We start from the raw sequence: 26895 nt of genomic DNA on the forward strand, positions 1-26895 counted from the left end.
GGTCTATGGACTTTTCCTTTAGGAAGCTGTCCAAACCTTTTTTAAACTTCGCTAAGCTAACCGCCTTTACCACATTCTCTGGCAACGAATTCCAGAGTTTAATTACACGTTGAGTGAAGAAACATTTTCTCCGATTTGTTTTAAATTTACTACATTGTAGCTTCATCGCATGCCCCCTAGTCCTAGTATTTTTGGAAAGAGTAAACAAGACTCTTCACATCTACCCGTTCAACTCCACTCATTATCTTATAGACCTCTATCCTATCTCCCCCTCAGCCGCCTTTTCTCCAAGCTGAAGAGCCCTAGCCGCTTTAGCCTTTCCTCATAGGGAAGTCGTCTCACCCCCCATTTTTCCATTAATGAAGTGCTGAACTGTTGGTAGGGCCCAACTTGATAATAGATGTCTATTTTACGTTTATTTTATAAAGGCTCCCAGATTTAGCCCTACTGCACAGGTGTCCATGCACTTCTGCTCCAAAGGTGGTAAACAAGTTTGCACATACTTTCCATGTGTACTTCCATATTTTATAAAATATATACAGTCATCACAATTCTGCCCCTGGAAAGCCTAATGGCCCCTGTTTACTAAGGTGAATTAGTGTTTTTAGCGCGCGCTCTAACCATATAAGCCATATAGGCACGTACATGGTTAATGTGCGTTAAAAATGTTAATGTGCCTATAACCTTGCTTAGTAAACAGGGCCCTAAATATGGAACACATGAAAAGTATGTGTTCTCCTGTCACCGCTGTGTATGTTGATTCGAAAATTTGTTATACTGCTCTATCCAAAAATCAAAGCCTTTTCTACCTGTAAAGCATCTTTGACACATAGAAAGAAATTCATAATATTACCTCCTTAAAAATGCAAAGAAAAAAAAATATATAGAGCTCATTTTCAAAGCACTTATACTTACAAAGTTACATAGAAACCTATTGGCAGTGGCGTAGGAAGGGGGGGGGGGGGCGGTGGGGCGGTCCGCCCCGGGTGCACGCCGCTGGGGGGTGTCGGCGCCTCGCTGGTTCCTTGCTCTCTCTGCCCCAGAACAGGTTACTTCCTGTTCCGGGGTAGAGCGAGCAAGGAACCAACGAGGCGCCGACACCCCCCCAGCGGCGTGCTCTCAGCGGATTGGCCCGCCCCTCACCGCCTTCCAGGTATGTTTTTGCGGGCGAGGGGGGGGGGGGGGTGTTGCGCTATGGAGGGGGGAGGGTGCGTCACGCTGCATCCGGGGGGGGGGGGGGGGGGGTGCGCAGCGGCGACCCGTCCCGGGTGTCAGCTGCCCTCGCGACGCCACTGCCTATGGAACTTTGTAAGCATAAGTGCTTCGAAAATACACCTCTATATATACCTGGAGATATAGTCAAGATGTTAGAAAGAGAAGTACGTGGTACATTACCTGCACTACCTCTTTCACCAGGGTCTTATCTGTCCCAATCTTAGCTCTTTGCAGGCCTCCAACATCTTCCCCGATCCATGTGATGAGAACAAATTTGGCTCGTTTGCTCATGGCGTCGCCCGTGGTGAATCGGACATAAGCATACAACCTAATGTCATCTAGAGACACAGAAGAGAGTAAACCATTAGGAAGACACACTTGTAAAACAGTAAAACACAGTCAACGTAACTTAGCGAGTGTAAAAAGCCAACCGGGTCGGAGAGAAGCCCCAGCCCTACACACACACACACACAGGTGGAAGGGCTAAGCATTTGGTACACAGTAAGGAGATGCATGCGTCAAAGTGGACCTGCAGTAACCCTCAGGTCTAATGGCAAGAGGTCAGCGTAGCACTCTGGAAACTAAAAAGTCCAAGCAGAAGCATTTAACATTGAGTCATGTAGTAATGGCTGAATTTTATTCCAATTGCCTGGGGGACGATAGATCTCTATATATAAACCCTAAAGGAAGTTGTCGGAGAGCTTGCATATCAGCAACTCAAGACCCTCTGACATCAGTGAAGCCACATTCTGTACAATAAAAAAGAAAAGCCCACCACCACCATTGGCAACGTGAGCAGATTACACAAGCACACAGCCACTGTATCCTTGCACCAAAGTGAGGTTGAGGTACATGGGCAGGGTAAGGGCTGCTGCCATCCATGCTGAACTGGTTTCACAGATGGATTCTGATCAGCAGTGCCAAAAATCCAGGACCTTTCACAAGCACTAATTTCTCTAGAGAAGGTAAGGAGACATGGTACTGAAGCATTATTCTGCCCCTTGCCCCCCCCCCCCATCCTATTGTTTATGTATTTATTTGGATTTTTGTTCACACCTTTTTCAGTAGTTGCTCAAGGTGAGTTACATTCAGGTACTCTGGATATTTCTCTGTCCCAGGAGGGCTCACAATCTAAGTTTGTACCTGAGGCAATGGAGGGTTAAGTGACTTGCCCAAGATCACGAGGAGCAACAGTGGGATTTGAACCGGCCACCTCTGGATTGCAAGACTGGTGCTCTAACCACTAGGCCACTCCTCCACTGGCAACATTCCATCTAGAATCTGAAATAGTAGCAACATTCCAGAATCTCAAATAGTGGCAACATTCCATGTAGAATCTTCAATAGTAGCAACATTCCACATATTTATTTATTTAGATTTTGCTCACACCTTTTTCAGTAGTAGCTCAAGGTGAGTTACATTCAGGTACTCTGGATATTTCTCTGTCCCAGGAGGGCTCACAATCTAAGTCTGTACCTGAGGCAATGGAGGGTTAAGTGACTTGCCCAAGATCACAAGGAGCAGCAGTGGGATTTGAACCGGCCACCTCTGGATTTCAAGACCGTTGCTCTAACCACTAGGCCACTCCTCCACTAGCAGCATTCCATCTAGAATCTCAAATAGTAGCAACATTCCAGAATCTCAAAAAGTGGCAACATTCCATGTAGAATCTTCAATAGTAGCAACATTCCATATATTTATTTAGACTTTGCTCACACCTTTTTCAGTAGTAGCTCAAGGTGAGTTACATTCAGGTACACTGGATATTTCTCTGTCCCAGGAGGGCTCACAATCTAAGTTTGTACCTGAGGCAATGGAGGGTTAAGTGACTTGCCCAAGATCACAAGGATCAGCAGTGGGATTTGAACCGGCCACCTCTGGATTTCAAGACCGTTGCTCTAACCACTAGGCCACTCCTCCACTCATTACCCTAATTTATCCAAAATATGGTTGTTACATTAAGAACTGAATACCACCCCAGAGAGAAGACGCCTGCAGATTACTAAGGCCGTCTTGAGTTTTACATCCAATTACCTGCCTTTTCAAATCCACGCTCAAGGTGAGTTACGATCAAGCACAGAAAGTACACTTCTTCCCTTCCAACAGCTTTGTTTGCCAACTTGTACGAACGAGTTAAATGCACATCAATAAGAGTTAGTTCAATTCACTGCACAGTTAGTAAATAGCTCTCTCCGAGATTAATGTGCAATGGAGGGTGAAACTCTTGTCCAAGGTCAGATAAAATAAAAGTACGTACTGAGCCCTGGCTTCCTTGTTCTCAGCCCACTCTAACCACTTGGCTACTTCTTCCACCGTTTGGAAAATGAAGCAGTGAAAACATTATTTTGATTAAAAAAGATGAACCCAACCTGTTCCATCGATCATATTATTGTAGACCAAAGTTAAATATTCTTTTTCTCCTGTTATTAAAATACTGGGAATGATTTCAGATCAGTCTCTTTCGTTAGACCCACAAGTTAATTCTACGGTTAAGAGTTCCTTCTCTCTCATTAGGAATTTGAGAAGAATTAGAAAACGTTTTGAAACTGAATAAGTTAAATTACTTGTTCAAGCCTTACTTTGTCAAAATTAGACTATTGTAATCTGATTTTTTTTAAAAGGGACTTCAAGGTATAATCTTCAGCTCTTACAGACAATTCAAAATACTGCAGTCATCTTGATTTACTCCTTACATAAATTTGATAGAATTTAGTGGAACTTCATTGGCTCCCCATGGAGGCCAGATTTTGTTTACATTTTCTTCTATACTACCGTGTTTCCCCGAAAATAAGACACTGTCTTATATTAATTTTTGCCCCCCAAAATGCGCTAGGTCTTATTTTCAGGGGCTGTCTTATTTTTCGGGGAAACATCGGGGTTGGATCGGGGTTGGCCCGCCCGCCCTCAGTCGCTCCCGGAACTAACCTTAAACGCCTCCTTTCACCTTCGCAGCAGCAGGGCAGGCCACTCCTTCCTTCCGTGTCCCGCCCTCGCCTGACGTAATGTCCGCAAGGGCGGGGCACGGAACGGAGAGGTCTGCCCTGCTGCTGCGAAGGTGAAAGGAGGCGTTTAAGGTTAGTTCCGGGAGCGACGGTGGGTGGAGGGGGGGGCCGGCCCGGGGGCGGCCTTGTCCGGCTCTCAGCGGCCCTGCTTTCAAACAAAAAATTTGCTAGGTCTTACTTTCGGGGGAGGCCTTATATCTACCAATTCAGAAAAACCTCTACTAGGTCTTATTTTCGGGGGATGTCTTACTTTCGGGGGAGGCCTTATATCTACCAATTCAGAAAAACCTCTACTAGGTCTTATTTTCGGGGGATGTCTTACTTTCGGGGGGAAACAGGGTATTCAGTGTTTTGCATGGTGATTGCCCTGAGTATTTACTGCCTCACTTTGAATTTTCAAGATCCTCTTAAGAGCAGGAGAATTGTTCTCCTTTTGCATTTTCTTAATGCCCTTAGTTAAGGGCATTAAGAGGTTTAAGGGCTGCGAGTACACACATTTTAGAAAGATGCTTAAAACTGCTCTTTTTAAAGATTTCCTTGCTACTTCTGATGTCGAGATCTTATTGTAAACTACTCTGAACTGAATTGATGTTAGCGGTATATAAATTGTAACCTGTAATCTTTAGCAAGACCATGAGGAGCAGAGTACAGATGAAAACGGACAATATTTTCAGTGTTCACATGGTTTCCCTGGATCTGCTGGCATAGAAGTTAGACAACTATAGTTTAATCTGATGCAATGTGTAAAGAATGGCACAAGGGGAATCTCAGTTGGATCCAGTTTCAAAGTTAACAGAAGGGTCTTGAGCGAGAGCTTAAAGAAACATTTCTCTAGGTTAATGTATTATTTATTTACTAGTAAAAAAAAGCCCGTTTCTGAAAGAAATGAAACGGGCCGCTAGCAAGGTTGTCCTCTAATGGCAATTATGTTAAGGGAACTGTTAGGAGAGAGTATGTGTCAGAGAGAGCGAGTGAGTAGCCCACCTTTTTGATGCAGCTTTTAACTCTTAACCCTTATTTTATCATCCTCACTTTAATATTCCCTTATCTGTTTGTCCTGTTTGTCTGTCCTAATTAAATTGTAAGCTCTGTCGAGCAGGGACTGTCTATTCATGTTCAAGTGTACAGCGCTGCGTACATCTAGTAGCGCTATAGAAATGATAAGCAGTAGTAGTCTTTGGGATTCCGGAATCTTGCTACTCTTTGGGATTCTGCACGGAATCTTGCTACTCTTTGGGATTCCGGAATCTTGCTACTCTTTGTCCTTATCCCTTATTTGTGCTCTTTGTCTGTCCTGATTAGATTGTAAGCTCTGTCGAGAAGGGACTGTCTCTTCATGTTCAGGTGTACAGCGCTGCGTACGTCTAGTAGCGCTATAGAAATGATGATGAGTAGTAGTAGTCAGAGAGTGAGTATGTGTGAGAGAGAAAGTGTGTGTGTGTGTCTGTCTGTGTGAGTGAGAGAGTGTAGTGTGTGTCCCATGTGCACCAATTCTGCTCTCTCCCCTGCATTCATCCATATGCAGCAAACGTCCTCTGTGCCCTGCCCCCTTCATCCATCCATGGTCATCATCTCTCCCCTTCCCCCTCCATCCATCGTGGTGCAGCAATTCTCCTCTGTCTCTTGCCCTCCCCCCCTACATGTGCATCAACTCTGCATTCTCCCCTGGCCTCGCCTCCATCCACCCATATCCAGGGCCCCCCTCCCTCCATCTCTCTCCCCTCTGAGTTCCAGGCCCCCTCCCTCCCTCCCTTTCTCTCTGTGTGCCCTCTCAGTTCCAGGCCCCCCTCCCCTTTGAGTTTGCCTCCTCCCCCCCCCCCAAGTTCCATGCCCCCCATTCTCGTTTCAGTTCCACACCCCCGGGCCTCCCTCCCTCCCCTTCAAGTTCCAGGACGACCCCCCTCCCCTTCGACTTGCAGGACGCCCCCTCCCTCCCACCGAGGTCTACGCCCCCCCCTTCTCCTCCGACTTCCATGGCCCCGCACCTCCCTCCCTCTCTCTCTCTGCCCTTCAAGCACGACCTGTCCTCTGGCAGCCCCTCGCCTTCCTAAGTGCTGGCTGTATTTTAAAAATTTTTACCTTAGGGTGCGGCATCCACAGTGAAGGCGAGCGGCGTTTCAAACTGCCTTCGCATGTGTCTCAGCTCTGCCTCTGGTCCCGCCCTCATTTCCTGTTTCCGGAAGGGCGGGACCAGAGGCAGAGCTGAGACACATGCAAAGGCAATCTGAAGTGCCGCTCGCCTTCACTGTGGACGCCGCACCCCAAGGCAAGAATTTTTAAAATACAGCCAGCACTTAGGAAGACGAGGGGCTGCCGGAGGACAGGTCATGCTTGGAGGGCAGAGAGAGAGAGGGAGGGAGGTGCGGGGGCTCAGAGTTCCCACGAGGGTGGGGAATAACGAACACTACACAGCTTCACTACCACGGAGTCAGCTTCAGAACATTGGAGGTGCGAATTATTATATTAGATTAGGATTATCTACCGCCTTTTTGAAGGAATTCACTCAAAGCGGTATACAGTAAGAATGAATCACACATCAGCAGTAGACAATTACAGCACTAAAAATATTCAAACAATACAAAGTATGGCATAGTATACTACTTACAATGTCAACACAATAAGTAATAGAACATTTTAATTGACAGTGTAGGGTAGAAGCAAAGAGTAGATAGGTAAGAGAGTAAAGAGAGTAAGAGGAGTTAGAAATTAAAAGTGACTAATTTAAAGAAAGGTGCACATGAGGTCAGAGAGATGGTTAAATATTATCTTAGATAGGGTAGTAAACATAGTAGATGACGGCAGAAAAAGACCTGCACGGTCCATCCAGTCTGCCCAAGAAGATAAATTCATATGTGCTACTTTTTTTATTTGTACTGTCCTCTTCAGGGCACAGACCGAATAAGTCTGGCCAGCCCTATCCCCACCTCCCAACCACCAACCCCGCCTCCCACCACCAGCTCTGGCACAGACTGTATAAGTCTGCCCAGCACTATCCCCGCAGCCCAACCACCAGCCCCGGCACAGACCGTATAAGTCTGCCCAGCACTAGTCCCGCCTCCCAACCACCAGCCCCGGCACAGACCGTATAAGTCTGCCCAGCACTAGCCCCGCCTCCCAACCACCAGCTCTGCCACCCATTCTAGGCTAAGCTTCTGAGGATCCCTTCCTTCTGCACAGGATTCCTTTATGTTTATCCCACGCATGTTTGAATTCCGTTACCGTTTTCATCTCCACCACCTCCCGCGGGAGGGCATTCCAAGTATCCACCACCCTCTCCGTGAAATTATATTAGATTAGGATTAACATGTCCTGCTGCAGTAATAGCAGTGTAGCCAGATCTGCCTTTTTGGGTGGGCTCAGAGTTAACATAGGTGGGCCACTGGGCCCTTCCAACCCCCCTCCAGTAGCCTAGCATCTCCTAACACCTCCCGGGCTCCTCCCCCCAATAGACAGTATTGTGCTAGTTACTCTTCAAAAGAAATTAGTTACTAGTTACAATAATTAAATTACTCATTTAGGGAAAGGAAATGAATGGAAGTAAACTCCCCCAGAAGATTTAAGCCTCAACTTTGCAGTTACGGATCTGGAGGAGAGGGGAGTGATTCAGCCGTTGCTGAGGCGTTCTAGGGGGCCTCAATGTTCACTAGACCCACCCATATCTATACCGCTGTTTAATATGGCGAAAGAAAATGAACCCTCCAGGCACACAGACATGGATAGTTAAAAAAAAAAAAAAAAAAAAAAGTTAATTTGATTCAAAAGGTAGGCGTGTGTTTCCCTAAAGTCATGGAGGGTGCTCTGCAAGGTTATTTAATGAAAACAAACAAACAAAAAAAACTACAGCAACTCCCTCCTGGAGTCTCAACTTTAAAGGAGAGCTGCTGAAAAATAGCAGGAAATATTTTACATCTCCATTATCCTTCTGGATTTTCCACTGCTCGGCCTCTTTATTTGAACTGGTTCCCAACATTCCCTGAAGTGCTGTCGGACCCAGGTAGGAAAATTCTTGTCACCCAGGAAAATACAGAGAATGGACCCAAATGAAAGAGGTCAAAGAGCTACCTGGTAAGTACCCTCCCCCCGTATGACGTGGCCTCAAGCTGGGAAAATAAATCTTGTACACCATAATCACAGTATTTCTTGGCCTTACAGAGAATTCAGATTCTGCCCATTGCCAGAATGGCTGCAAAAAAGGACACAGTCCAACGATCGGATTCTGAAGAGTTCAAGGCACACATTATTAATAAACCCTAATAAATAACTGCTCACACAAGAACAGATATGCTGCAAGCTCAGCTCGTCTGCCACTTTACGACTGATGCTAGCAATTCCACACAAGGCTGAAGATAGAACTTCTTCTGTTAAAGACAATTGTCATAAATTTCAGCCTTTTCAATAGCCAATCAGTGCTCTCACTCTCTCCTACAGCCTGACATTCATGCATGCCTCATCCAGCGCTAAGAACCACCTCATCATTTGCAATGCACCATGGACTGTCAGGGCTCTGGGAAGCTGATATGGCCCGCGCTCTTGTCCCCCATTAACATAAGGGATCAGTTTGTCAGTCATCCTTGCTGAGAGATGGCCTCAACCCGAGGAGTGTAGGAGATGACAGCGGTGGCACAATTACACCCCCTGGATAAGTCTCTGAACATTTTTGTTTTGGGTTAAGAAAGGGAGATGGGGATGCTTTCAAGGTTAGGCTATTTATTTATTTATTTCAAGCATTTTTCATCTATCCCTAGGTGGATTCAAATTAAGACGTGTAGAATCAACACAGAATGACAAAATAAAATATATACTTATTTACAAAATATTAAAACATAAAATATACCAAAACACATAAAGACAACCCACCTGCTGACCACAACAAACACTATCAAAACAGAAAACCTATCAGACTTAAACTTGCAAGTTTGAACCCAACCAACCAGGGCTGCAGAAACCGACGGGTCATATTTTCAAATCCGCCAGTCTGTTCAACACTAAGCAAACCACTACTTTCAAGAGCCAAAGGGCCTTTTTTCAAAGCTGTACTAAGAAGTGGCCTGCGCTACTTTCAGCATGTGGGCTTCCCGCACGCAGAGGCCACTTTTAGCGCGGCTGTAAAATGGCAACAATTCCCCCCCCCCCCCCAGTAATGGCCACGCGCTAATTTCCCAGTTAGCATCTGGTTACCACCATCACTTATTTTGTGGGCAGTAAGGGCTCATGCGCTAAACTGACAGTGTGAGTGACAATTTGCCTGGGCGCGCCTGATCCCCACCCCGCAAATACACTCCCATGCTAAAAAATATTTTATAAAACTGGATTGGCATGCGGCGAGCCCAGAGCTACCAGGGAACGTCTGAGCGCTTCCTGCAGTTGTGCCTTTCAGTGTGTGGTAAGCATACGTTAATGCTTACCTGCCACTTAGTAAAAGGACCCCTAAAGTCTACCCAAATATAAAACTGAAAACTATCCTATGGGAGATATTTTTAGAACAGGCTGCCTACGTTTGGAGGTATAAAAGGCAGATAGACGCCTATGTCAGTGTTCCCAGGATATCCACAAGGAATATTCATGAGAGATTTGCATACACTACCTCCACTGCTTGCAAGTCTCAGGTTTCTGCCAGATACTTGTGGCTTGGATTGGTCACTATTGGAAGCAGGATACTGGGACAGATGGACTATTGGTCTGACACAGTATGGTTACGTCCTTATGACATGTGGATTACTACTAAGTTTTTTTTTTTTTTTTTTTAAGTCCAGATACACACCCCCGTACAGCTCATTCTTAGACTGTCTTAACAGTATAGTACATTTAATTATTTCTATTCCTGTGGTGCCTTAATTGTGGTCAGCACACAATACTGAACAGAAGTCAGCATAAAGCTGAACACAATGATTAGCCAACGGTGACGCTTATCCTGGTGGTTTATTTATAGTGACCCAAGCACCCAGCTGAAAAGGAGATAGAGACCAGAAACTCATTTCACATAGCCTGCAACAGCTTTCCAATGTAGCAGTTTCCAGAAGGTCTCTGGATCAGGGATACAGAGGAGAAAGGGCTGGTATCCCACTGAGCAGGTCATCCCACGCAGGCCATTCAGCACACTAAAAGCTAGTACAAATTAGCATAAATTCCATTCTCTACGGTCATCCCACAAGTGATCATTTTGATAAATTCCACCCAGTGTTTGCAAATCTTCCCGACTGCTTTAACTGCAGCTACCCCTGGGCATGCCTTCACACGTCTGCACAGCTGAGGCACTCAGAATAGCTGTGAAAGATAGTGTGACATAAGGACAGAATTGGACATGTTTGGCTCCTACTTTAAAAAAAAAAAAAAAAAAAAAAAAAAAGACAAAAACCACCACAAATACCAATGTGTCAGACACTTTTTTTTTTCCAGTTTCTCATTCATGCCCCAATGCTCAGAATCAAATGCGGGCGCTAGACGCCATTAGTGCAGGTGCACGATGCTGAGAAGCCTCCATTGCGGGGAATAACAAGCGCACCGAGGGATAGTGCCATCGGTGTGCAAATGCTAATTCCCTATTCCTCCGTACTGCTCAGCGGCAAACGCGCCAAACAAGGACGCTCTAGCTGCTGAAAACCCTACGTCAGCTCGGAGCTGGCTTTAGGGTGTCCCAGAAGGAGAACAGCCATGACATTCCTGCGGCGTGTCCCGGGAAACGGCGAGCAGCGGCACACATTACCTGCAATTAGGCCGTCAGGAAGTCAGCAGGCTCTCATTCAACCTTTGAAATGATTATTCCTGTCTACACGGCTGAAACAGCTCAAGGTTGCAGCGAGAGGAAAGGGCAGAAAACGAAAACTTCCTCCTCACTCGTTGAGCTGCACTTCCTCAGCTGCTGGCAGCTCTCCCTCCTCCGCGCTCTGGCAATGCCCAACGCACAGCTCTTGAGCACATGCCCAAGCACAATCTTCCTGCAGCTATGGGGAATGGGACATATACCGCCTTTCTGTGGTTTTTCCAAACTACATTCAAAGCGGTTTACATATTATATACAGGTACTTATTTGTACCTGGAACAATGGAGGGTTAAGTGACTTGCCCAGAGTCACAAGGAACTGCAGTGGGAATCGGACCCAGTTCCCCAGGATCAAAGTCCACTACACTAACCACTAGGCTACTCCTCCACTAGCAACATTCCATGTAGAATCTCAAATAGTAGCAGCCACTAGGCTACTCTTCCACTCCTTGGGATTCCGGAATCTTGCTATTCTTTGGGGTTCTACATGGAATGTTGCTACTCTTTGAGATTGTGCCTCTCCAGTACTATGTAAGCCACATTGAGGGGAAAGGGAAATGGGTCTAGATTACTGCAACAGTATCTATGGGGGATGCACAAGCATGCTCCTAAAACAATTGCAAACTGCTCAGAACACAGTAGCCCGACTCATCATCGGTAAATCGAGATTTGAAAGTTCAAGACCACTACGAGAGAGGTTGCACTGGCTTCCAGTGAAGGACCGCACTGCTTTCAAGATCTGCACATTGGTGCACAAAATCATCTATGGGGAAGCCCCCTCTTATATGGACACTCATTAACCTGCCGCTCAGGAACTCCCGCAAGTCAGCTCGTTCATTCCTCAATCTCCACTACCCAGCTTTTAGTGGCCTCAAATATAAGACCGTCTATGCTTCCTCTTTCCCCTATCTCAGTACTCAATTGTAGAACGGGCTGCCCCAAGAGGTCAAATTCACTCCAGATGATCAGACCTTTAAGAGGCAACTCAAGACCTTCCTATTTGGCAGAGCCTATGCCGAAAGCCCACTTGGTGCCACATCCTTCTGAACCGTGGCTATCTCAGCGACATATCGCTACCTCTCCTCTCTCCCTTTCCTCCCTCAGTTGTTTCTCTCTCCCTCTTATGACTTTGAATACTGTATTTTGTACCGTTGTTTTGCTTAATAGACTATTGTACGCCACATTAAGCCTGCCTGCTCGGGGGGAATATTGTGGAATACAAATGCCATAAATAAATAAATAAATATACTGCCTTTCTGAGGTTTTTGCAACTACATTCAAAGCGGTTTACGTATTCAGGTACTTATTTTGTACCAGGGGCAATGGAGGGTTAAGTGACTTGCCCAGAGTCACAAGGAGCTGCAGTGGGAATCACACCCAGTTCCCCTGGTTCTCAGGCTGCTGCACTAACCATTAGGCTACTCCAAGGAAGGATGCAATGGGGTCTTGCTACACGTACAAAGCAAAGAAACCATAGATAAGCAGATAGGATGGCCAGAGCTCACTTGAGCCATGAACAGAACAGTGGAGTTAACTATGGCAGGCCTAGGTGGGCACAGGCCCACCCAGCAGGGGTACCCCACATCAACATCTCTCCACCTCCATGTCGTCCCAGCATCTGCCCCACCTGTCGTTGAACCCTGTCCCTTCTCGGTTTATCTTACAGGCGTCCACGGTGCCTGCGGTGATTCACTACTGCTGCCTGCACCGGCCCCACAAACTTCCATCGGCCGGATCCCGCCCAACAGGAAATGACATCAGCGATGGTGGGATCCCGGACGCTGGAACTCTGTGGGGCTTCCACCAGCACAGGCAAGAATAATGAATCACTGCGGGCACTGGGGATGCCTGTAAGGTACAGTGGGGAGGGACGGGGTTCAGCGAAAAGGCAGGCAGATGCTGGGACATTGTGGAACAGAAGAGATGTTGATGTAGGGTGGGAGGAAAAAAAAAACAATTAAAAAAAATATCCGGGGGGGGGGGGGGGGGGGGGGCATGGCGTGGCATGGAATGGCCCATCCAAAATAGTGGGTCTGACTACGTCATTAGTACAATGAATGGTTAAAAAAAAAACAAAAAAAAAACCCTGCTCAACTACATATGGTCTGATGAAAGATTTAGGAGAGGCAACTCAAGTGATCTGTCCTGTCAAACCTTTGCATTGCAAGACACAGAGAAACCAGGAGGGATCAGAGACCTGTATATTTCACATTTCTTGCATAGTAAGATAGTAGATGACAGCAGAAAAAGACCTGTATGGTCCCATCCAGTCTGCCCAACAAGATAAACTCATAGCATAAGATATGGTGTGATACTACATATGTATAATCCATCTTGATTTGTCCAGCCACGATCAGGCACAGACCGTAGAAGTAGCACTGTTTTGTTTTTTTACTTTGAATTTTTATTGAGAGCTTAGAAAGATTTCACATCTCGGAATCATTAATGCCATGTTGCAATACAAGCATTTTAAGATAACAGTAAAGATAAAATTAAGAAATCACACAGTTCACTTTTCTAACACAACCCCACCCATCAACCTCATGTTCATAAACGCCCTTCTCCCTCCCCTGTGAAGTAGCACTGTTTTTTTTTCTGGCATGGCCCGATCTTATTCTTAGTCACCCTATGCCTTAAGCTTTATGGAGGTCATAATAGGCGCTCATTTTTGAAGCATATGGATATCTATGTGCTCGAAATGTCCAACTTCAATTTTGCAAAGACAGAATAGGAACATCTAACACTGCAGTATATCCAAATAGCAAGGGTGTGTGTTCTGGGTGGGACTAGGGAGGAGCTTAAAGCTGGACATCCAAAAGCAATTACCAAAGGGGAAGGCGTGTCAGTGTCTAAAAAGAAAAAGGACATCCTTAGTTAGACCTGTTTCAGGAATCTCCAGGTTGCAGAGGGGTTGGTCTGAGCAGATGACCACTGAAGGATTAAGACAATACCTCCTTAATCTTCCAGTGGTTGCTGTCTCCTCCCTCTCCCCTGAAAGTAAAACCGGAAGGGAACACCAAGCTTAGAGTTACCATATGTCCGGATTTCCCAGGACATGTCCTCTTTTTGAGGATATGTCCGGGGCGTCCGGTGGGTTTTGCCCACCCGCCTGTTTGTCTGGATTTCTGGACAAACGGGCGGGCGGGCAGGCGAGTGGCGCTGTGGGTCTCCCCTCCCCTTACTTACTATCTGCCCCGGTGGTCTAGTGACCTCTTTGGGGCAGGAAAGAGCCCCCTCTTTCCTGCCTGTCCTTGCCCTGCATGATCCTTCTCAGTCTCGGCTCAGGATTCAAAATGGCTGCCGAGAGTGGAAGTGGCCTCGCGAGACTTCAACTCTCGGCGGCCGTTTTGAATCCTGAGCCGAGACCGAAAAGGATGCAGGGCAAGGCAGAGCTTCGGGAAGAAAAGAGGGGGTTCTTTCCTGCCCTGAAGAGGTCACTAGACCACCAGGGCAGTAGATAGTAAGTAAGGGGAGGGGAGGGGAATATGTGACCCGGGGAAGGGGAGGGGCAAGGGGGCGTGACATATGTCCTCTTTTTCAGAGGACAAAATATGATAACCCTAACCAGGCTCCATGACAGCTCCACATATTATGGACATGCTGAACACAGCAGGAAGCAGATCTGAGGAATAGCCTAGTGGTTAGTGCAGTGGACTTTAAAGTGGGATTTGAACCTGGGTCCCCAGCTAAATCTGTTATTTTTTTGTAATTGTAAGCCTTACAGTAAGTGTTTTTCTGTTTCTGGAGGGCTCATAATCATAAAAACAGAGTTAAAATGGGATTTAAACTTGGGTCACTGGGTTTATAATTCATTGCAGTAACCACTAGGCTGACCCTCTGCTCTGTATGGATATCTGTGTGACCATTTCCTAACAATACTGCTATCAATGTCCCCAGTTTTCCTCCCATTAAAAATTTGGACATTTTACATTTCAGTTTACAAAACTGATGCTCATACTGGATGTTTCCGGCGCATGGACAGCCATCACACATTTTCAAACAGGCTATTTCATGCAAGATGTTAGTTTGGGACGTTCTGACTCGGACATCCTTTCGCAGATACCCTCAATGCCTTCTAGTCTCAAGTGCACACTATACTATAGAGACCTGGCACAGGCAAAGCAAGACTGAAGGAAAATGGCTCCACCTCTGTATGGATGATTTTACTTCAGCTGCTCAGGACGAGACACTATATAAAAGAGTAGCCACATTGGGTCAGACCAATGGTCCATCTAGCCCAGTATCCTGTTTTCCAAACAGTGGCCAAGCCAGGTCACAAGTACCTGGCAGAAACCCAAATACTAAATAGTAGCAACATTCTATGTAGAACCCCAAAGAATAGCAAGATTCTAGAATCCTAAACAGTGACAAGACTCCATGTGGAAACTCAAAGAATAGCAACATTCCATGTAAAACCCCAAAGAATAGCAAGATTCTGGAATCTTACACTCAGATGATCAAAACCCCGCACTGTTCCAAACAGCGCTCCAAAAATAGCGCAAGGCGTTATTAGACCTATGATCAGAGATAATTGAATGCAAATTTACGCACGCAATTATCTCTGATCGTGGGGTAGAAGTGAGGGAGAATTGTGCCTGAGCATGCGCTCAGCACAATCCTCCCGCACTTGTTTGACAGGTCTGGGCTGTCAAAAGCCAAAATCTGTCAAACACAGGGGCTGGAGGTCCATGGGACCACCAGGCTCCAACTACCCCTGCCCCGAGCAACGGGGGCTGGAGGTCCGCTGGATCGCCGGTCCCCCCACCCCCGATGATGCCCCCCCAGGTTCAGGGAAGGCTGGAGATCCGGTGGGTCTCCAGTCCCCCTAACCTCCCAGCAAAGGGACCCTGGTGGTCCAATGATCAATCCGCCCCCCCCCCCCTCCCTACCCCCCTACCTTGTGGGTTGGAGGAGGCAGGTAGCCTGGCTCCCTTCTCTTCCTTCGATGCCGCAAAATGGCGGCGCCCAGCCCTGCCCAGTGTATCCTGGGATGTGCTGGGCAGGGCTACACACCATATAAAGAGAGAAACTCCCAAATGCATGCTGGACAGGGCTCACCATTCCTCCCCAATAATCTGCAAACCCTAACGCCAGCTCGGAGCTGGTTAGGGTTTTCCGCAGCCATCGACCCAATCTTTTGCGCTGGTCGCTGATCATTAGGGATGAATATGTTTAGCCCTGTTTTACATGCATTTGCATGCTAGTTGCATTCAGAGTCCTCGAGTGCATTGTTTCACATGATCGAGGGCTCTGATCATGGGGCAGTAGCAAACGCTGGCACTAGTATGGCACTAACAGCCTTTAGCGCTGGCATTTGCTTCTGATCATCCCCCTGTTAATGAGTAACAAGATTCCATGCAGAATCTCAAAGAGTAGCAACATTCCATGCTACCAATCCTGGGGCAAGCAGTTGCTTCCCCAAGTCTGTCTCAATTGCAGACTATGGACACCCTTGCCATGACCACCACAGCACCTATGGGACTGCCCTAACAACTAAGGCACCGCCCTACTGATGCTACAGCTTGACTTGACTGTCGAAAAAGGAAGAAAGATCCCTCTCCAGTCACTATTTAAATTCTGTAATGAAACAATGCCCCATCAGTTTTGAGCAATACCCAATCCATATCACATCATTAGTATTAGGGATTCCATTCTCAAGTTCATACTGAGCAACCTACTGTCAAATGACATCTCCTGCCTTGCATGCCTGGGAGTACCCCACCTTGCCAGTCAGGTTTTCAGGATATCCACAAGACCGATTTCCATATAACAAAGGCAGTATATGCAAACCGATTGTGGAATTAGAAAAGGTGAAGAGAAGGGCAACGAAAATGATAAAGGGGATGGGATGACGTCCCTATGAGGAAAGGCTAAAACGGCTAGGGCTCTTCAGCTTGGAGAAAAGGCAGCTGAGGGGAGATATGATAGAGGTCTATAAAACAACCAGTGGAGTGGAAAGGGTAGACGTGAAGCGTCCGTTTACTCTTTCCAAAAATACTAGGACTAGGGGGCATTCAATGAAGCTACAAAGTAGTTAATTTAAAATGAATCTGAGAAACGTTTTCTTCACTCAACGTGTAATTAAACTCTGGAATTCGTTGCTACAGAATGTGGTAAAAGTGGTTAGCTTAGCGGGGTTTAAAAAAAGGTTTGGACGGCTTCCTAAAGGAAAAGTCCATAGACCATTATTAAAATGGACTTGGGGAAAATCCACTGCTTATTTCTGGGATAAGCAGCATAAAATGTTTTGTACTTTTTTGGGGATCTTGCCATGTACTCGTGACCTGGACTGGCCATTGTTGGAAACAGGATGCTCGGGTTGATGGACCTTTGGTCTGTCCAAGTATGGCAATACTTATGTTATTTATCCTGAATACCTGACTGGCAAGGAGGTACTCCAGGACCGACTTGGGAAACACTCTTTAAAACATAACACAACACGGAACAAGTTAAGCACTGCACGTTCCTAGATGGAGCTAGAAGATAAATTTAAGTGGTGAACGATGCCAAGATTTTTTTTTTTTTAATTAAATGAGCATTTATTCAGGAAGAGCTAGCCTGCATATTTGAGCAAAATAAATTGTCAAGAGACTGCAGAGCATCTCTTCACCGTTATAAAACCATTAGGATGTTTTACAAATTCTTATATTTATTATAGGTCTGGAAGTATTTCAAACCATCACCCAGTGGCGTCTAGACAAAAATATTTGGTGTCAACAGAGAAGCAAGCTAATTATGGGAGGGGGCAAGTGGTTAGGGTGGTGGACTTTGGTCCTGGGGAACTGAGGAACTGAGTTCGATTCCCACTTCAGGCACAGGCAGCTCCTTGTGACTCTGGGGAAGTCACTTAACCCTCCATTGCCCCATGTAAGCAGCATTGAGCCTGCCATGAGTGGGAAAGCGCGGGGTACAAATGTAACAAAAATAAAATAGATACTAATGGAGATTCTACATGGAATGTTGCTACTATTGGAGATTCTACATGTGACCTCACGTGTCACCTAGATAGGATTTTATATAGTGCTGGGGAGGAGACGGCTGTCTTGGTACATGTGGGTACTAATGACATAGGAAAATGTGGGAGAGAGGTTCTGGAAGCAAAATTTAGGCTCTTAGGTAGAAAGCTGAAATCCAGATCCTCCAAGGTAGCATTTTCTGAAATGCTACCTGTGCCACGCGCAGGGCCCAAGAGACAGGCAGAGCTCCAGAGTCTCAATGCGTGGATGAGATGATGGTGCAGGGAGGAGGGCTTTAGATTTGTTAGGAACTGGGCAACATTCTGGGGAAGGGGGAGCCTATTCCGAAAGGATGGGCTCCATCTTAACCAGAGTGGGACCAGGCTGCTGGTATCGGCGTTTAAGAAGGAGATAGAGCAGCTTTTAAACTAGAAATGGGGGGAAGGCCGACAGTCGCTCAAAAGAGCATGGTTCGGGATAAGGTATCTTTCAAAGATATCACCATAACAGGGAAGATAGAGTATCCTGATAGTGAGGTTGCAAAAGAGATTGTAGTAGATCGGGTATCTTTAAATAACAATAAAAATCAGACAAAAGATTGCCAATTAATACTGTCAAGTACTAAGCATGATGTACTTAGGAACAACAAACATAGTTTGAAATGTCTATATGCGAATGCCAGGAGCCTAAGAAATAAGATGGGGGAGTTGGAATATATTGCACTAAATGAAAAATTAGATATAATAGGCATCTCTGAGACCTGGTGGAAGGAGGATAACCAGTGGGACACTGTCATACCGGGGTACAAATTATATCGTAGTGATAGGGTGAATCGGATTGGTGGAGGGGTAGCATTGTATATTAACGAGAGCCTTGAATCAAATAGATTGAAAATTCTGCAGGAAACAAAACACTCCTTGGAATCACTGTGGATTGAAATTCCATGGGCAAAGGGGAAAAGGATAGTGATAGGAGTGTACTACCGTCCGCCTGGCCAGGACGAACAGACGGATGCGGAAATGTTAAAGGAAATCAGGGACGCAAACAAACTGGGCAACACAATAATAATGAGGGATTTCAATTACCCGCATATAGACTGGGTTAATGTAACATCTGTACACGCAAGGGACATAAGATTTCTTGATGAAATCAAGGACAGCTTCATGGAACAGCTAGTTCAGGAGCCGACAAGAGAAGGAAAAATACTAGACTTAGTCCTTAGTGGTGCTCATGATCTAGTGCAGGGGGTAACGATACGAGGGCCGCTTGATAACAGTGATCATAATATGATCGGTTTTGATATTGGCATTGAAGGAAGTGAAACTAGGAAATCAAGTACGCTAGCGTTTAACTATAGAAAAGGTGATTACGACAAAATGAGAAAAATGGTGAAAAAAAGACTGAAAGGAGCAGCTCGCAGAGTAAAAAACTTGCATCAGGCGTGGATGCTGTTTAAAAACACCATCCTGGAGGTTCAGGACAAATATATTCCACGTATTAGAAAAAAGGGAAAAAAGACTAAACGTCAGCCGGCGTGGCTAAACAGTAAGATAAAGGAAATCATTAGAGCCAAAAAACAATCCTTCAGAAAGTGGAGAAGAGAACCAACTGAAAGTAACAGGATAGATCATAAGGAATGCCAAGCCAAATGCAAAGCGGAGATAAGGAGGGCAAAAAAGGACTTTGAGAAGAAATTAGCGTTGGAAGCAAAAATACATAGTAAAAATTTTTTTAGATACATTAAAAGCAGGAAACCGGCCAAAGAGTCGGTTGGGCCGCTGGACGAAAATGGTGTTAAAGGGGCGATCAAGGAGGACAAAGCCGTAGCGGAGAAATTAAATGAATTCTTTGCTTCGGTCTTCACCGAGGAGGATTTGGGGGGGGACACCGGTGCCGGAAAGAATATTTGAAGCGGGGGAGTCGGAGAAACTAAACAAATTCTCAGTAACCTTGGAGGATGTAATGGGTCAGTTCAGCAAGCTGAAGAGTAGTAAATCACCGGGACCTGATGGTATTCATCCCAGAGTATTAATAGAACTAAAAAATGAACTTGCGGAGCTACTGTTAGAAATATGCAATCTGTCCCTAAAATCGAGTGTAGTACCGGAAGACTGGAGGGTAGCCAATGTTACTCCGATTTTTAAGAAGGGTTCCAGAGGAGATCCGGGAAATTATAGACCGGTGAGTCTGACGTCGGTGCCGGGCAAGATGGTGGAGGCTATTATTAAGAATAAAATTGCAGAGCATATACAAAAACATGGACTGATGAGACAAAGTCAGCACGGATTTAGTGAAGGGAAGTCTTGCCTCACCAATCTAATGCATTTTTTTGAGGGGGTAAGCAAACATGTGGACAATGGGGAGCCGGTTGATATTGTATATCTGGATTTTCAGAAGGCGTTTGACAAAGTGCCGCACGAAAGACTCCTGAAGAAATTGCAGAGTCATGGAATCGGAGGTAGGGTATTATGGATTAAGAACTGGTTGAAAGATAGGAAGCAGAGAGTAGGATTGCGTGGCCAGTATTCTCAGTGGAGGAGGGTAGTTAGTGGGGTCCCGCAGGGGTCTGTGCTGGGTCCGTTGCTTTTTAATGTATTTATAAATGACCTAGAGATGGGAATAACTAGTGAGGTAATTAAATTCGCCGATGACACAAAATTATTCAGGGTCGTCAAGTCGCAGGAGGAATGTGAACGATTACAGGAGGACCTTGCGAGACTGGGAGAATGGGCGTGCAAGTGGCAGATGAAGTTCAATGTTGACAAGTGCAAAGTGATGCATGTGGGTAAGAGGAACCCGAATTATAGCTACGTCTTGCAAGGTTCCGCGTTAGGAGTTACGGATCAAGAAAGGGATCTGGGTGTCGTCGTCGATGATACGCTGAAACCTTCTGCTCAGTGTGCTGCTGCGGCTAGGAAAGCGAATAGAATGTTGGGTGTTATTAGGAAGGGTATGGAGTCCAGGTGTGCGGATGTTATAATGCCGTTGTATCGCTCCATGGTGCGACCGCACCTGGAGTATTGTGTTCAGTACTGGTCTCCGTATCTCAAAAAAGATATAGTAGAATTGGAAAAGGTACAGCGAAGGGCGACGAAAATGATAGTGGGGATGGGACGACTTTCCTATGAAGAGAGGCTGAGAAGGCTAGGGCTTTTCAGCTTGGAGAAGAGACGGCTGAGGGGAGATATGATAGAAGTGTATAAAATAATGAGTGGAATGGATCGGGTGGATGTGAAGCGACTGTTCACGCTATCCAAAAATACTAGGACTAGAGGGCATGAGTTGAAGCTACAGTGTGGTAAATTTAAAACGAATCGGAGAAAATTTTTCTTCACCCAACGTGTAATTAGACTCTGGAATTCGTTGCCGGAGAACGTGGTACGGGCGGTTAGCTTGACGGAGTTTAAAAAGGGGTTAGATAGATTCCTAAAGGACAAGTCCATAGACCGCTATTAAATGGACTTGGAAAAATTCCGCATTTTTAGGTATAACTTGTCTGGAATGTTTTTACGTTTGGGGAGCGTGCCAGGTGCCCTTGACCTGGATTGGCCACTGTCGGTGACAGGATGCTGGGCTAGATGGACCTTTGGTCTTTCCCAGTATGGCACTACTTATGTACTTATGTACTTATGTAATGTTGCTATTCCACTAGCAACATTCCAACATTCCATGTAGAAGGCTGCGCAGGCTTCTGTTTCTGTGAGTCTGACGTCCTGCAGGATGTCAGACTCACAGAAGCAGAAGCCTGTGCGGCCACATTGGTGATCTGCAAGGGCCGACTTCTACATCGAATGTTGCTAGTGGAATAGCAATAATTCCATGTAGAATCTCAAATAGTAGCAACAGTGGAGGAGTGGCCTAGTGGTTAGGGTGGTGGACTTTGGTCCTGGGGAACTGAGGAACTGAGTTCAATTCCCACCTCAGGCACAGGCAGCTCCTTGTGACTCTGGGCAAGTCACTTAACCCTCCATTGCCCCATGTAAGCCGCATTGAGCCTGCCATGAGTGGGAAAGCGCAGGGTTAGAAATGTAACAAAAAACAAAAAAAGACATTTCTGCACACCACCACCACCCCCCCCCCCCCCTCAACTTTTATGTTAGCAATGTAAGCCACCACATAAAGAAACCCTCCCTCCTCCAACCAGTTTCAGCTACCCAGTAAAACCACCCTTATAACCGAGACCATCATTCAACAAATTCTTCTATGTGACAATGGGTCTGGATTCTCTACAGGATCGATAAGAACCTCAATATAAACCCTGAAGTTCCAGTTTTGTACCACAATCTCCATATTCCCCAAAAGAGCTATCCCATTTCCTATTCGCTATACAAGAATTGTTCAGATTGTGCTCATCACCTCAGGAGCAGCACACACTCCTTCCACTGCCACTTTGTTTAAAGCGAGTGTTTTGCTATTTGTGTTGTAACTCCACAGGATGCAGAGACCGCTAGTCCTGAACATTTTTATTTGGGGTGGCAAGGTTTGCCAACCTTGTCCCTGAGCCAGTGGCGTAGCCAGACCCAGAGCTAACTAAGATGGACCCTTCCACGGCATGGCACTCTACAGCACCCCCTACTGGAGATATTAAAAAAAAAAAAAAAAAAAAGATTTTTTCACCTACCCCACATCAACATCTCGCCTCCTCCATGGCGTCCCAGTACCTGCCCGCCTGTCGCTGAATCCCATCTCCCTCCTCGGTGTACCTTATAGGTGTCCCCAGCGCCTGCAGCAATTCAATTATTGCTGCCTGCAGGCTTCCATCGGCCGGGTCCCGCCAGACAGGAAATGATGAAAGCGAGGGTGGGACCCGGCCGATGGAAGCCTACAGGGCCAGCGCAGGCAGCAATAACTGAATCACTGCAGGCACCGGGGACGCCCGTAAGGTACACCAGAGAGGGCCGGGGTTCAGCGACGGGCAGGCAGATGCCGGGACGCTGCGGAGGTAGAGAGATGTTGATGTGGGGTGTCACCGCTGGGTGGGCCTGTGCCCACTCAAAGGTACGCCACTGCCCACAGCTTGATTTCAAATTGGGCCAGACACTGCGAAATAGAACAAAACCCTGCAAAAAGACACTTCGAAAATATATAGAAAACTTCCCACACCACAACAGCTCTAACCTTCCCAGGGAAGGAAAGCGCTATAAATATTACCCTGGGCCCTAGAGCACCGATACACCTGCTATTGGGAACCTGGAACAAGCAGGACTGTTAGATTCCTACACAGACACTACATGCTAGCAGAATTCTTCACCTCAGTTGCACATGCAGAACGTGGACAGACCTTCTCCACCACCTCCAACTCCAGGCTCCGCCCCTTCTGTCTCGCCTCACCCCACGCCTGGAACAAACTCCCTGAGCCCATACGCCGTGCCCCCTCCCTACCCATCTTCAAATCAATGCTCAAAGCCCACCTCTTCAATGTCGCCTTCGGCACCTAACCACTACACCTCTTCTCAGGAAAACTTATCTACCCCAACTTGACATTTCGTCCTTTAGATTGTAAGCTCTTCCGAGCAGGGACCATCCTTAATTGTTAATTTGTACAGCGCTGCGTAACCCTAGTAGCGCTCTAGAAATGTTAAGTAGTAGTAGTAGTAGTAGTAGACCCTCATCTGCTAAAGAACTGGGAACCACAAAGAACATGCTGACAAAAACTGAAATGGAGACCTTCCTTCCCTCTGCCCAAGAAAGCCAGAGTCCATAAACTGTGAAAATACTGCTAAAAGAAAAACAGAAAATGTATTTTCTACTGTACTCTGCTAAATGTTGTTATTTTAATTGTACACCATTTTGAACTGCCTGGTTGCTAAAGACGGTATATCAAATACAAAATAAACCATAAATACAAAAATAGAAAAGATGCACAATTTCCCAAAGCGGACAAATCCCAAGCCTTAAACAGCACTGAATATATATATATATATTTTTTTTCTTTTCTACCTTTGTTGCCTGGACATTTTATTTTTCTAATTGGGTTGGTCCCAGTCTGTTTCACTTGGCTTGTGCTGGTCTTCTCAAATTCATTTCCAAGTTTCCCTATTTCTTCTCTGCCCTCTTCCTTTCCTTCTCTAAATGTGTCTGCTACTGATTTTTGTTTGTTTGTTTCATCTTTCATCTTTCTCTTCTCTGTTTCTATATTCACTCCTATGTGATTTTAGCCCTCAGTCTCCCCAAGTCCTTAGTCTCCTTTTCACCTCATCTCCCAGTGTTCCCTCCGTCTATCTCATTCCCCAGTCTCCTATCCCCCCATCTCCCTTCTCTATCTTTCACTCACTCCCTGGTCTCATTTCTATCTTCTGTACTCACTCACCCTCCCACTGCTTGTCATTTCCTAACCAGCCCCAGGCTCCATCCCTGTTTTTCCTTATTTTCCTTGCCTCCGGGCCATTCTCTCTCCTTTTACCTCTTTCACCATCTTTTTAACCCCATTTCCACCCTCACTCAACCCATCTCCTTCTCCCATACCCCTCCACAGCACCCCCCATCCTTTTTCAATCCTCTCTCAAGTCCTTCAGGTTATTCATACCATGCCTCAACCTCTCCACACACTTTATCCCTTCTCTTACCCCCAACCCATGAACCCCTATACTTACAGTGCTGCATGTGTCTAGTAGCGGTACAGAAATAAGTAGAACTCATAGTGCCATCTTCCAGGTCCTCATTATCCCTTCCAAATTCCCGTCTCTCCTGCTCTGCCCCACCCCCACATCCCTGTTCTTCCGAATCCCATCCATGTATTCCCCCCTCTGTCCCATCCATCTTTTGCTTTGTTCCTCTTCTACCCCCTCCCCCACCTTTCTCCAGACCTCCTCTTTGGCCCAACACCTGCGAGTTGATCTGCCTCTCCGTACGCAGTGAGTATGGCGGCGGGTGGCCCAGACCCTTATGAGACCGAAGCCCCAACGGTCAGTAGTCCTGCCATGTCTGGTTCTACTGCCGGACCGGACGAGGAGTTCAATTGCTACCGCTCGCCCCTGGTCTCGCGCTATGCCAGTCGTGAGATGGCCTTCAACTTCAGTGAGAAGAAGTAGTTTTGCACGTGGCGAACGCTCTGGCTGCTCCTGGCCCAGAAGGTATGGACGTATAGGCACATCATAATTTATGCGCCCACGTCTTTCCTGTGACGTTGTCACCAGAGAACGTCCCGAAAGAAAGCTTTGATCTGATTGGCTGCTGGGTTTTTCTGTCATATTTTTTCCCCCGGGGGCTTTCAATCATTAAACCTCCTTGTGTCAAGTACTGGTGTGACGTAATCAATCAGTTAAACAAGTGGGGAAAGCATGGCTCATGGAATTCTTTCCAGTTGTTTTGCACAATTCTATGTGTCCGTGTTGGGGGTAGTTGGGGGGGGGGGGGGGCGTTGGACTAGTTTGCGGAGTCACGGGACAGTTGTAGTCTGGGGAGGCGTTGGAGTAGTCAGTTCAAACACCTCTTATTGACCTACAAGTGCATTCACTCTGCAGCTCCTCAGTACCTCTCCACTCTCATCTCTCCCTACATTCCTCCCCAGGAACTCCGTTCACTGGGTAAATCTCTCTTAGCTGCACCCTTCTTCTCCACCGCTAACTCCAGACTCCGTTCCTTTTATCTTGCTGCACCATATGCCTGGAATAGACTTCCTGAGCTGTTACGTCAAGCTCCATCTCTGGCCGTCTTCAAATCTAAGCTAAAAGCCCACCTTTTTGATGCTGATTTTAACTCCTAACCCTTATTCACTTGTTCAGAACCCTTATTTTATCATCCTCATGTTAATATTCCCTTATCTCTTGTTTGTCCTGTTTGTCTGTCCTAATTAGATTGTAAGCTGTCGAGCAGGGACTGTCTCTTCATGTTCAAGTGTACAGCGCTGCATAAGTCTAGTAGCGCTATAGAGATGATAAGCAGTAGTAGTAGGTAGGGCTGTGGCTCTGTTGGCAGCAATGTGTTGAACGGTCCCTGCTTCTCAGAGACCAGGCCGTGCAATTCCAACCTGCTTACCCTGAGCCACAGACTGTGTCTTCAGATCCCTGTGCTGTGCAAACTAATCTGTTTCACCTGTGTGGTTGAAAGATGATGTTTGAACTGTTCAGGGTTAAAGGAATGGCAACGACGGATCAAGAATATATATGTTAAAACCATTACGATGCAGTGAATCTTAGAGGGCAGACTAGATGGACCATGAAGGTCTTTATCTGCCGTCATCTACTACTTTCAGTGGACTAGGAGTCCACTATCGATGACTGTAACTTCTGCCTCCTCCCCCTGCCCAGTTACCAAAGCAGCTATCATGGATCTCTGGAAAAGGCAAAAATAGCAATCTGGATGTACATGTCAAGTTAAATAAGAGGATAAAGGTACACCGAACATTTATTTATTTTGTTACATTTATACCCCGCGCTTTCCCACTCATGGCAGGCTCAATGCAGCTTACATGGGGCAATGGAGGGTTAAGTGACTTGCCCAGAGTCACAAGGAGCTGCCTGCCCCTGAAGTGGGAATCGAACTCAGTTCCTCAGGACCAAAGTCCACCACTCTAACCACTAGGCCACTCTTCCACTGTTGCTACTATTTTACTATTTGAGATTCTACATGGAATGTTGCTATTCCACTAGCAACATTCCATGTAGAAGTCGGCCCTTGCAGATCACCAATGTGGCCGCGCAGGCTTCTGCTTCTGTGAGTCTGACGTCCTCAAAGAAACAGAAGCCTATTGGAGATTCTACATGGAATGTTGCTATTCCACTAGCAACATTCCATGTAGAATCTCCAATAGTAGCAACATTCCATGTAGAATCTCCAATAGTAGCAACATTCCATGTAGAATCTCCTATAGTATCTATTTTATTTTTGTTACATTTGTACCCTGCGCTTTCCCACTCGTGGCAGGCTCAATGCAGCTTACATGGGGCAATGGAGGGTTAAGTGACTTGCCCAGAGTCACAAGGAGCTGCCTGTGCCTGAAGTGGGAATCAAACTCAGTTCCC

At 46.2% G+C, this 26895-nt stretch overlaps 1 protein-coding gene across 1 annotated transcript in view; it reads right to left on the minus strand.

The window, feature by feature from the left end:
* COTL1 (coactosin like F-actin binding protein 1) overlaps positions 1 to 26895 on the minus strand; it is a 48722-nt gene that overhangs the window by 18511 nt on the left and 3316 nt on the right. Inside the window, exon 3 of the mRNA XM_030204532.1 lies at positions 1396 to 1553. Coding sequence (XP_030060392.1) covers positions 1396 to 1553 — 158 coding nt within the window. The remainder of the gene's footprint in view (positions 1 to 1395; positions 1554 to 26895) is intronic.

The sequence above is a fragment of the Microcaecilia unicolor genome, chromosome 5 (genome assembly GCF_901765095.1).
Source record: "Microcaecilia unicolor chromosome 5, aMicUni1.1, whole genome shotgun sequence".
Lineage (NCBI taxonomy): Eukaryota > Metazoa > Chordata > Amphibia > Gymnophiona > Siphonopidae > Microcaecilia > Microcaecilia unicolor.